The following is a 12,446-nucleotide window of genomic DNA, read 5'->3' on the forward strand; positions in this document are numbered from 1 at the left end:
TTCATAGTCTTGATTCTTTTGCTCTGCTTTGCTTTGTTACACTGGAATAAAGTCTTGGATTCTTCAGCCTTTTATAGCCATCCCTGGGTGCTTGCATGTCACCATAAGCGTAATTACAAGAAATGTTACAAGAAGTATTTACTTCTTGTAAATGGGATTAAGTTACAGTTGTTTTATATTCTTCATGGAGTGAGAAAGAGTGTATGTGGATTTTCTTGGGCGTTTTTGTTTGTTTGTTTGTTTTCTTCTCTGACTTCTGAAGGCACTTCACTACTTCTCTTGGCTAAAATTACTTTTCATCCTATTTAAGGAAAAGGTGATGGAAAAGTTCCATATAGAGGCTACAATGCAAGGAATAGATGGGATTTTAATTTCTTCTTGGATTAATCTGTTCTTTTTTTCTGTGTGTTCACATCTTTCCTTTTTTTTTTTTAATACAGAATGTCAAACTATTTTGGAATAAAAGTGTTGCTTGAAGAAAATGTACCTGCTTCAGCTTCATGTCCTGAAGTAAATTCAAACTTCAAACCTGGTGATTTATGTATAAAATAATTTGAAATAATAATCAGAACAGCAAAACCTCTGGGGAGCAGAGAATAGATGGATGGACCATTTATCGAAACTAAACATGCATTTTTTCTTAAATTTTTTTTCATTATTTTTCAGAGTTTTGGTGAAAGTATCCTGCAATCTATGAAGTCGCTGCTACACAGCAGGAAAGAGTTGTGCAATGTATCAGCAGAGGAATGCTTAAATCAGGAAGAGCAAGATCATTATATTGAGGTTTGCCATAATATTCCCACTTATATATATTTTGTGGCTGCGGTAGAAAGCAAAGTCTCTTGAAACAGTTTGGAAAGCTGCAGGATAGTAAATAGGAACAATGCTGCAAGTTACTGGCCTTCAAATCTATGCCCCCTGTTGTCATTCTTGAATTTAGTCACTGAAGTCTTAAAAAGGCTGTAACATTTCAAGGTGACATTTCTCTGCTTTGAAGGATTTGTGAAACTAGAAAAACCAGGGTGAGTAAATAGATTACTCGGGTGTACTGCATTTGTGAGCACTGCTGTGGTTAAGGTTGTATAGATGATATCCTAACGAAGTAGCAGAACACTTTGATTAAGGTCTGAAGATTAAAGCTGAAGCCTCAGAATGGCAGGTCTAGACTTATTTTATGTGGTATGAATGGTCTGAAAGCAGGACAAGGTCTGGATGAAGTAAACCTTAGAGAATGTGGAACTATCTAGGTAAATCTGAAGCTGTAAGGAGAAAATACTAGAACTGTTTGAGATACAAGACTAACAGCAACTTCTCCAAAGGGAAAAGAAAAAAGTAAAAGCAGTGTATACAACCCAATAACTTGTATTATGGGTTTTACAAGACTTCTAATTAGTAGTGGACAGGTCTGACAAGGAGCTTAGAGAAGGAGAGGCTGACCTGAACAGGCCATGCAGAGAAGGTGAGATGGGGAGAGTTGAAGCAAAGACAACTGAGGAAGTGGTTAGGGGAGACTGATAATTGCATAAGCAGTAGCAAGAGGCAGATTGATGAGTTAGGGTTGCCTGGATAACACCAGAGGTTGTGTAACTGAATGGATACAGTCAGGGGTTTAGGCATTTGGGGAGCAGGCAAGAAACTGAATTTGTGAAGGATGAAAGCTGTGACAGATTAAGGTAAGGAGGAAGAGCTATGCGGTGGAGGTGTGAGCAAAACCTTGTCTTTATCTGATCAGGCAGACCATGCTTTAGAATCAATGAAGTTTTATTTGTCTTGTAGAAAATACCTGACAAATAGCTGGGAACATGTTTTATATGCCTGCAGTGATGGTCCCTGTGGAGAAAGATAGTTGACTATATTTAGTTACCTTTTGAGATCAAGCAATTAAGAGTCGTCTGGTTGAAATGTAAGAGGGTCAATATCCTGTCACAGAACAGATATTTTTTTCTTATGAAAATACAGGGAAAAGATACTTATATGGAAGATGATGTTAGAAGAACTCAGACTTGAGAAAACCAGAATTTAGGTTTTCCTGTACCATTTCCTTTGTACCCATCGCTTAAGATAGCCTTCGAATACAGTGTCTCATACACTTATTTTTAGTTTAAAGAAAGGACTTGTGTCACTGATGACCTTTTTGTTTCCTTGGCCTACTCCCCAACAACTTTTGAACTGATATATTCTGACATGTTCAAGGTATTAAAAGGTGATTTTTTTTTTCTGTGAAAACTGTTGTTTGATCACAATAAAGAGATCCAGATTAGCCTCGTCGTCAAGGCAAAAATAGACAGAGTCAGTAGTGGTCTCTTTGACAGCTGTCTGCTCATTTCACAGTGTAATACTGCCCTTCATTTGTGTGAAGCTATGTCTCCTGCTCACTGCCCTGTCTCTCACAATGAGTTATCCCATGGGAGAAGATAAGGGTTGGAATCATTATCTTGAGGAAGAGGAAGGGACGTGTAAGAAGACAAAAAACAAACACCCATTAAAGAAAACAAATCAAAACTGCCAAAAAATCCCAAACAGCAACAAACTCTAGAGCCTCTCAAAATGTTCTTTAGAGAACTAGTTTTTTCCCAGGTAGCTTCAATTGTTTGATATTTTGCCCCTTCTGTGTAGTAATTCAGTTCATATTGTGCTGATAGAAGTTCATACTGTACCGATAAAAAATGTAGAAGTTGAAGACTGTCTTGCAGATGTTGTGCAGATGAATTGTGTAGGAGTTGAAGAGAAGGTGTAGGAGTTGAAGAGTAACGTTGCTCAAACAGGATTGTTTCACAGTTAACACAGTGAATACAGTGCTGCAGATACGTAATTTGTCTGGAGGTATTTGGAATGCTATGGAGAAGCATTATTATCTTTATGATCTTGTCATACCTGACACAAGGATAAGTGGATGTAAGCAGGAAGATATTAACTGGAAGAATAAGATCTTTTTTCCAGCATGAAACCCTGTGAAATAAACAAGACAGAATTTTTCCTAGTATGATTTCAGTTGAAAATAAAGTTTGGGGTTTCTTTTTTACTCACACTTTGAAAGGACAAATTCAAAACACAAAAATAGTTCAAAATAGAATTCTGGCCATTTCTTTTTTCTAGCTCTCTACTTAGAGAGATTCTGTGTATGTACCAGTAGGTAGCTGAACCAGTTAATAATATATCAATATAAACTAGGTGATGTTCTTTGGAGTAACTAGAGTAGCTGCTGCAAATTTCTGAGTTATGGTTTAAAAATCAGTCTATTGCATAGTGCTCAGAAAAAATGGAAAGCATATAAAACTAAATTTCAAACATCAGTGGAAGAAGTATTTAGTCTCTGTGCTTTTTTCTGTATCTACAAAATGGAAGCAAAGCTTATTTTCTGACAGCCTTGTTTTGAAAATAAATGTCTTGGGTTTTTTTTTTCTGAGTATGCAGATGGCCTCTGGATTTGTTGTTAGGGAAAAAATAAATGAGAACTAAGGAAATCTGATGTATGAAGCAGAGTTTGAGCAATGATTGACTCTCTTCTGTCTGTTTGTTTTGAATGGTACAAAACACCTGTAGACAGAAAAGAGGGACAAGATGTGATAAAATATCTCACTTGTCCACAAGTGCAAAAAATTGAGGTAAAACTGTTATTTCTGGCATACTTTAGATTCCTGAGCCTGACAAGACCTTTTTTTTTTTGATAGATTGAATATTTTAATTCTTTTATGTTAGGGTTTGTTTACTTGGCAATGGCATGCAAACATGTGGCTAAAGTAATCTGTTGTGTTTTGGCCTCAGGCTAATCAATTTACATGGTAAATTGCATAATGGCATTATGCTTAATTCAGTATATCCAAATGTATAACAGTTTATCAGCATGGACAGATTTCAGACTGGAACTGTTTTATACGTGCCCAGCCTGAAGCAAGGAAGGATGAGCGCTCATCTTTGCAAAATCATCTTTATTTTAACAGATGTAATGAGGCTTGTATGTGCTGCTCTGTATATACCAGCCACTAGAATAATTCCTGTGTAGTGAGTTTGAAATGTTGTGTATGCTCTTCAGTCTGATCTGACCTTTTTCAAGTCAAATAGTATAGCGTTACCATTCTTCATGTATGACTGTGTGCTGCTCTTTGAGTAAGCTGTGCTGCCCTAAGGTTTGGTTTTTGTGGTAGTAGAATGAGGCTTTAACTTAAAGTCTGCTGAATTTTTAACTCTTAAATATCTGCAGGAAACAAAAAAAAATACTGTACTTGACTGAACTCTTGTATTTATTTTACAGATTACATTTATAGGTTTTGCAGAAGGGATGGGAACTGCTCACTTGCAGGTACAGTATATATCTATCTATATTGGAAAATTTCTTCTAACTAGCACCTAGATCTTTAGATGGAGGAAATTTGGTGTTCAAGAAATGGAATAGATGTATCTTAAGTATTTAAAAGCCGAAGTTTCAAATGTCATTGAAAAGTTGTAAATAATTATTTTAATATGATAATCAGTGTTTTATATATATTTACAATGTTACCTGAGTCAGTCTTTGTGTTAGGATGCTCTATAACAACTTAAATGCAATGCAGGGGGGTGTTTGGGTGGGTAGTGTCTCAGTTACTTGTGTTTTTTGTGGGTGCTTTTTTTTGGTTTGGGTTTTGTTGTTGGTGTTAAAAACTTGTGTGTATCAGTGTTTTGGTTTGTTATCTTACCCTTAGTTTAGTTGTGTTTATTGATACGGTGCAGTTGCATGTGTGAAACTAAACTAAACTTTACTAGTTCTGACCTCTAGCTGTGAATTGCTGATGGGGGTTTAGAAGTCAGTATTATGGTTATGCCTTAAGATGTTATTCTGAAGATTTAAATAAGGAAATATTTTGAGGGTTATGATGTGCCATTTTCATAAGTTAAAGATTTAGCCTTCCTGTGCAATTTACATATCAGTATAATTCATAACATACATGTTCACAGTAAAATTCCTTGTTTCTACTCTGTCTAGATCTTAGGAGAGTTTGCTTGTAATAGCTTCCTGATGTTTTAAAATGTAAAACAGAAACTTTGAATCCATTTGTGTTGCATATTAGATCAATGTTGTTAATTCTTCAAATTATAATACTAGACATTCTTTCAAGTATAGGTAAGAACTGTTTCATTGTTTAGAGTTAGATGGAATGTAGGGAAAGTTGGACAGAACAGGTTTTTGGAGATTTGCTTTGAACCATAGGCATCAGTAGTGTTTGGACTGTTGGAAAAGAAATGGAACTCTTTTGTAGGCCTCTTCTGTATTAGATGATTCTGAAGATTGCCCAAGGTCATGTTAAAGAAGTGCCTTGCTCATGTTTTTGTGATAGGGAGCTGGAATACTGTTCCAGTGAAGCACACAAAGATCATGTAGAGAGAGATCTATTGAGAACCGTTGTTAGCGGAGGTCAGTGTGGTTGGGTATTTTGTAGGACGTGCAGCTGCTTTTCAGCACTTTAAAGATTCTGCTTTATGACTTTTAGGCATCCTTCAAGTATGAACTGAATTAAATCTTGTTTACGCAAGCTTTACATCACAGTTTGAGAGAGTAAGTGGGAGACAGAGTAAGAAATAGGAAAGAAAAGAAAAACTTTACCAGAATTAGCAGCTGTAAGGATTTAGGGGAGGTATGAAATCAACCCCATTGTCATTTGCATTCCGTTTTTGTGATTTTGTATTCTCAATGTTTTTTATTTAAATTCAGGAGTTATCAGCTGTTTCTGTAGAGCTTCCAGATGTTCTGAAATCTCTCCAGTTGCGCAAACTAAAAGAAAACGAGGCTGTGTTTCTAAAAGACGTAAAGAAAACCTTGGCAAAACCTTATGTCATGAAACATCAGGTAAAATTTTTGTGTCTTCTTGCATGTCAGAAAACATTACATTTTGCCTTTTGAAGAGTTTAGTCTTATTACACCCTGTCTTGCTTTTGGTTTTGGGCCATCTTAGCCACAGTAGTATTAATATTATATTTCTGTTGTTTCATGAAAATTAACTGTGTTGTATTGTTTACAGAAAATACTTAACAAATATTTAATTATGGTGCTGTTCCCATGTTTCTGCTAGGCTATGGTCCCCTTCACTGGCAATTTGGAAAGAATATGAAATTTGTCAACTTACCTATCTCTGCTCTGCTCAGATAACTTTCATCTTCAGCAGACTTTTTTGTTGAAACAGAGGTTCCCAAAGTTAAGGGAATGTCTGGTGTTCATAAAACTCAGTGATAGCTTTTCTTAAAAAAAATTATAAATGCCATTAATTATAGAATTTCTATTACTTTTATTTCTGTATTGTTCCCATTATTTCCACACTAATTATAGTCTTTCCAATTACAAGTATTGCATATAAGATTAAAGGTACCTCGAAGAAACAGATATCCTATAAACTAAATATTATATGGCATAAACATGCTCTGAAATACTGTGTTCCTCCACAAATTTTTAACATTAATTGTTTAGTAGATTCTTTGGTACATGTTATCATGGTTGTGTTACATTATTGCAATGATTAATTCAGAATGCAGATTCTACAAAAATGAAGAAGTCATTCTAGCTATCACTCTACACAAACTGTTAAATTCATTTCCTTGTATTTAAAATATTTTAAAATTATTTACTCTTCATAAAAATGCATTGAATGAATCCCCTGAAGATTGCTGTATTTGTTTTCTTGTTGCTGTCTTTTTCTAGAATCAGCTTCCCGAAGTGTTTTGTGTGATGAGACTGTCTCCTTCATTCCCAAGGATCAAAGCTGATTATATATTCACCTTGCTAAGCAAGTATACTGCAGGCATAAGATATGCAGTGGAAATCAACTCTTCACAAAAACATCAAACAGAGACCACCCATGGAGAAGATGATGACACAAATCAGTCAGTTTCTTCAATTGAAGATGATTTTGTCACTGCTTTTGAACACTTAGATGAAGATGAACCTTCAAAGATCCTAAGTGCTGGTAAGTTCTTGCACACTTCTAGAAGCTGGTATTTGAAATTTAGGCTGTTAGGATTTAATAAAAAAGTAAATGTAAATAAATTGAAATTTATTTTTACATTAATCATGCAATTGAAAAATTAATTTTTTGCTCTTTTCACAATAGTTTTCCAACTCATGGACAAAAGCTTCTAATCTCAGTGTCAGATGGATATCAAATAAAATCTTGTTCTACTTTATGTGCTAAAAGATACATTAATTTGTCAGTGATTAGATTTGTATAATAGGATTTAAAGAAAATAAAAGATTGGTTTAATAATGAAAGATGAGCTAGCATTTTGCAACAATAGTAAACCCAGAAGTTGCCATTAAATAATCTGTTCAGATTGCTGTAGTTCTGTGGAAATTCTTGGTTTTGAAGCAATCTCTTTTTACCTTTTTTCTTTTTTGTTCAGGTACGTGCAGCTTTTCTTCTCAAAACCATCGAGATGCTGCTTCACAGACTGTCCCTGCTCAATGTTTAGAAGCTGTTGACTCAAAGATTGTTGTGGGTTCTGCACATCGAAAATCATCTGCCAGATCTTCTACTTTGATAGATATTTTGGGACTTAAGGAGCGGTCCTCAGTAAAGAATTCAGTTACAACCTCAATTTCTGATCCCTGGATACAAAGGAGTTTCTATAAGCCATATAATCCTTCTGATCAAGGTGTTAATTTTTTACGCAAAACATTGTTTTCTTCCTCTCCAGCCGAATCCTCTGAGTCAGATTGCTCCAGCCCAAGCCCCATCATCTTCTTAGATGAAGAAGGGTATCAAAAAAGCTTGAAGGCGAAACTTCAGCTGCCAAAAATTCCAGTAATAAAAGATGATATAGAGGATTCAGACTCAGAAGTGAGTGAATTTTTTGATAGTTTTGATCGGTTTGATGAGCTGGAACAAGCTTTGGAAAACTCTTGTAAAATTATTAGGGATCCCATCCTAGGGAATCCTGCCCAGAAAAGGAGGACTGCACATGAAAAATTATCTTCTGCAAGCATTACAATGAACCCTCAGAAATTCAAGTTTGATCGTCCCACTCTGCCAGCCAATGTAAAGAAGCCAACTCCTCGTAAGCCAGAGTCACCATACAGCAGCATCTTCGAGGTCCCGGATTCCCCTCGCCCCGTTAGAACATCAGGGGAGGAGAATGGGGGCTTCTTCAGCCCCATTAGAACATCAGCCTTCAGCCCCCTGGGGAGCTGCGGTTCCTCCGAATGCCTGTGTCGAATTAATCTTGGTGGAGAGGGCACGGGTCAAAGTCACCGTGATGCAGCCTATAACAGCTACTCAGCATATGCTGACAGTGTTTCGTGTGAAATACTGGGTTCTGTTCTTTTTTCTGAGTCCTCATCAGAGCAAATGTGTGCAGAGAGTGATTCAAAACACAGAAGGGTGACTTTAAAAGAGAAGAAGAGGCAAGCTGCAGATCTCAAAATGAAAACTAGTAAGGAGCCAGTGAAGCAAACAAAATCTAAACATAAGTCACTAATGATAAGAGATAGCATTCAAAAGTTTGCAACTGAATTGGTTGAAAAAAGTTTCGGCAGTGCATTTAAGGATCTCCAAAAAGGTGTTTCTTCATGCACAAATGCACTTTGCCATTTGGCTGCTAGGTTGACTTCTTCAGTCTTTCAAATGGCTTTTTATGAGATTGGAAGACGTAGAGCAATCTCGCTGAAGGAGCGTGCCATTAATGGCATTGCAAACTTTTTGGTGAGCGAAGCTATAACCGGTGCTTTGAAAGAACTGCGTCAGGTAAAGAAACAAATATTTAACAACACTGTTGCACGATTTGCAGCAGACCTTGCTGAAGAGCTTGTGTTTGAAGGAATCATGGAAGTATGCCAGTTTTCATATCCATCAACACCTACTGCACAATCCTCATCCTTTGATTATGAAAACAAAGTGGTAAGATCCTATGCCCGAGATTTGTCTGAATCTGTCATTCAGGAGGCATTTATTGAACTATCTCAGGTTGATGTGACCTTCACAACACAAGCAGCCATTAGCGTTTCCATGGACAATATCAAATATGTAAGTGCAGAAAGTATGTTAGAGTCAACACAGACTTCCACAGTTGCTCCTAATTTTAATGATAGGGTAACACAAAAGCCAATCCAAGACTCCAAGAAGGAATATACTGTACAGCAGGCTCTATTTTGTACCTCAGGTGTTGTGAGTTCAATACCTGTGCCCTTAGCTGGAAGAGCCCTTTGTCAGCAGCAGGTTTCCTCTCATGCTTACAAAGTGAAAGTATCCACTGTTCCAAATGCTGATGACAGTACTAAAATAGTCAAAGACTCCACTCATCCATTTTTCCCAAGCAGAACGAGAGAGGAGGAAGTTGCTTCTTTCAGAAATATTTATCTAACTTCAGATCACAGTCAAAGTACGGAAAGTACTCCATCCCTCTTCTGTAATCAGAATGATACCAAACTAACAAATAACAGATCTGGAATGAACAATAATTCACAATTAACAAGTGGGTCAAAAGGCATTAATACTTTCTCTGGAACTATGGTAGATTTGATAGTAAATGAAGCTTATGAAACCATAACGTCATCTAGAGTAACAAAAGCAGTAGAAGAGTATTCAGATTTTTTAACAAGAAAAGTAATAGATAAAAAACCTTATGTGCAAGGTACTGGTGAAGACACCCCCAAGAGCATGTTTGCAGATCATTTGGCCAAGTATGTAATAAAACAATCTGTGGAAGAAAGTAAAACTGTGTTATGCAACACCAGTGAGAATTTAACATGTAATGTGAGCTCACAGACTTACAGAGATACCAATCAAAAAGAACAATGTGTGATAAAGAAGCAAGAGGCTGAGAAGCAAAATAACGTTTCTATAATTGTGGAACAACAACAGTTGCCTTTGAATAATCCATGTAAATTTCTTACTCCAACTCACTCTGTTCAGTATATTTTACAATCTAAAGATTGTTGGCAGGAACAAAAAGGAAACAATTTTTCTTCAAAATCGCCACCGCCTTGTTCCACTGTGACTTTTGCTAGGCATGTTCTAGAGGACTGTACTGACACAGGAAGCTGTTCAATAACATGCTTAAACAAGCCTTCCAAAAAAAGTGATACCCAGAAACTATCAGCAGGAGCTTTGAATTTCAGGCAGACTGATTGTTTTCTGCATGCAAATAGCTTGCCTTCAGAGATGTTTGGCAGTGAAGGTGCTTTGCAGAGGGACGAAAAATCAAGCCTGAAACATGGAAATACCTGTTTAATGCCTGACACGCCCCCACCAACTCCTCTAGTACCATGTCAAGGTAGTTCTGAAAGGAATCTAAGAAAACTGTCCAAGAAACTCAAGGGAGAATTAGCAAAGGAATTTGCACCTGCAACACCACCTTCTACACCCTACAATCCATCCACTACTGATTCATCTGAAACTGAACATGACTCTTTGGAAAATGAGGAATTTATGCTGAAACTCATGTGGTCTCTTTCTGAAGAAGTGGACAGTAGTGAAGATGAAGATCATTCTGAAATGCCTGTTGAGAGAGGGGAGCATTCAGCAGAAACAATTCAGTATGCAGATTGCCTAGCTAGCCACATAATTTCAGTAGCGACTGAAATGGCTGCTTCCCATTTAGGTGGTAAAACAAATGAAAGAGAAGCTGGCAGGCAGGCTCCATTGGAGATGCAAAAGAAAAGATGCAGATATACTGCATTTGTAAATATCCCAGAAGAGACATGCAATTCCTTGTGGAATTATGCAGGTGATATGGCAGGAAAAGTCATCAATGAGGCCAAGAAAGTAGTGAAATCAAGGCATTGCAAGCTGTTGAGGTTGAAGAGGGTTAACTGCCAGGTGGATTGCTTTTATGTGAGTAAAGGCAATAAAGATGGTAATTCAAAGGAATGGTGTGGCCCAGTACAGGACCAGTGGCTGGGGGAGAGAGATTCATCTGGGCTTCCTTTACCACAAGGTTCAGGCACAACAGGTTTGACTTCCAAGTACCCAAGCTGTGAAAGTGTGACTGACGAGTATGCAGATCACGTTATCCGTGTTCTGAAAAGAGAAGGAGGTAATGCCGAGCTCTTGGTGGATCAGTACGCCAGCAGACTTGCTTACAGGTCTATCAAATCGGGCTTGCAGCAAGCTGCTAGAAAAACCAAATTCAGATACAGCAGAAAGACATTTCCTGGCCAAAATGCACAGGTAAATGGTAAGCTGGAGGTGATCAAAGCAGGGAATAAAGATGCAGTACAGCAGGTGAAAAGCAGCATTCATCGCTGTGAAGGCCAAATGTTTGAGAGGAGTGTCTGCACACAGCGAATGGAATGTACAGAGTTGTTACATTTTTCCGAATCTCTTGCCCACAGTATCACTTGTGATGTCAGGAAGAAACTGAAAATGTCGGGAGCATGTTTGCCAAAGTCTCTTACAGATTCCTGTCTGTATAAAAAGACTGAATTTGATGAAGTCACAGGGGATCTCATTAAAACAAAGTTTTCTAGAACGTTTCTTCCTTTCTCCCCAGATCATAAACTCTATCATAGTACAGGTAATATAAATGAAAATGGCTACAGTGAAGGTATAATTCAAGCTATAGAACAATATGCTAGGAAAGTAGCAGATGATACTCTAGAAATGAGTTTAGAGTCAGCTGTTCTCCATGTGGCTGAAAACAGAAAAAATGGGGATAAGCTCTCACACACTGAGAAACTGTCTCCTTTTCCTGGAACTGTCTGTAGATGCTGCAGTATGAAGGAACATCGGAACTGTACAGAAAGTATGTCCCATCATCTACCTGCACAAGGATCCTGCATTCCAGTGAGGCGTTTTCTTCATTCTGGATTGGGTGGTGCCTGTCAAAATTCAAGAGTGTTTCAGCTCGATATTCCCAAAATTCACGTTGATGTAGAACAGAGGACAGTGTTTTCTGACAAGGGAGCTACTGCAGCCGTAGAGAAAGCCGAAAGAGAACTGAGTTACACAAGTTTGACAGCTGACAGTGGTATTGGACAAGATGGAGTCAGTTTTGCTGAAAGCCTTACTACTGAAATAATGACATCCGCTATGACTAATATTGGTCAGGCAGTTACCATAAGGTAATATTAATTTTCTCTTATTGTTGCATTTTGTACCAGAAAAAGGATTGTTGATACAAATATGTGCTCAGAAGGAATTTTAATATATATTTTCTTAGAAAGGTACACTTCATGTTCTGAATGTTTCCTTCCTTTTTGTTCTTCTGGTTATATTTAAATTACTCAGAACTAGAGAAAAAAAGCTTTTTTCCATCTATGTGAGCTTGAAACCAAGGATACTATGTATGTCAGCACATATGTTCTAGTAGGTGACTAATTAGTGGAACTTTTTGTTTCAACTTCAAAATAGTACCTACAGTTGTACATGCTAGTCCTTACAGGTTTTGTTGATCTATGAGCCATGACAGAATCCAGGTTTGTTCCCTGTTCATCCTTCCTCTTCAACATCTAATGCTGGTCAAATGAGCCATTGCTTTGTAGTACA

The 12,446-nt window shown here is 37.3% G+C and overlaps 1 protein-coding gene across 3 annotated transcripts in view; it reads left to right on the forward strand.

The window, feature by feature from the left end:
- The window catches only part of AKAP11 (A-kinase anchoring protein 11), a 43,832-nt gene that overhangs the window by 13,798 nt on the left and 17,588 nt on the right, over positions 1-12,446 (forward strand). For all 3 annotated transcript variants that reach the window (XM_030944014.1, XM_030944032.1, XM_030944023.1), the window contains exons 3-7: positions 667-783; positions 4,253-4,300; positions 5,687-5,821; positions 6,668-6,932; positions 7,366-12,022. In XM_030944014.1, coding sequence (XP_030799874.1) covers positions 667-783; positions 4,253-4,300; positions 5,687-5,821; positions 6,668-6,932; positions 7,366-12,022 — 5,222 coding nt within the window. The remainder of the gene's footprint in view (positions 1-666; positions 784-4,252; positions 4,301-5,686; positions 5,822-6,667; positions 6,933-7,365; positions 12,023-12,446) is intronic.

Source organism: Camarhynchus parvulus, chromosome 1 (genome assembly GCF_901933205.1).
Source record: "Camarhynchus parvulus chromosome 1, STF_HiC, whole genome shotgun sequence".
Classification (NCBI taxonomy): Eukaryota; Metazoa; Chordata; class Aves; order Passeriformes; family Thraupidae; genus Camarhynchus; species Camarhynchus parvulus.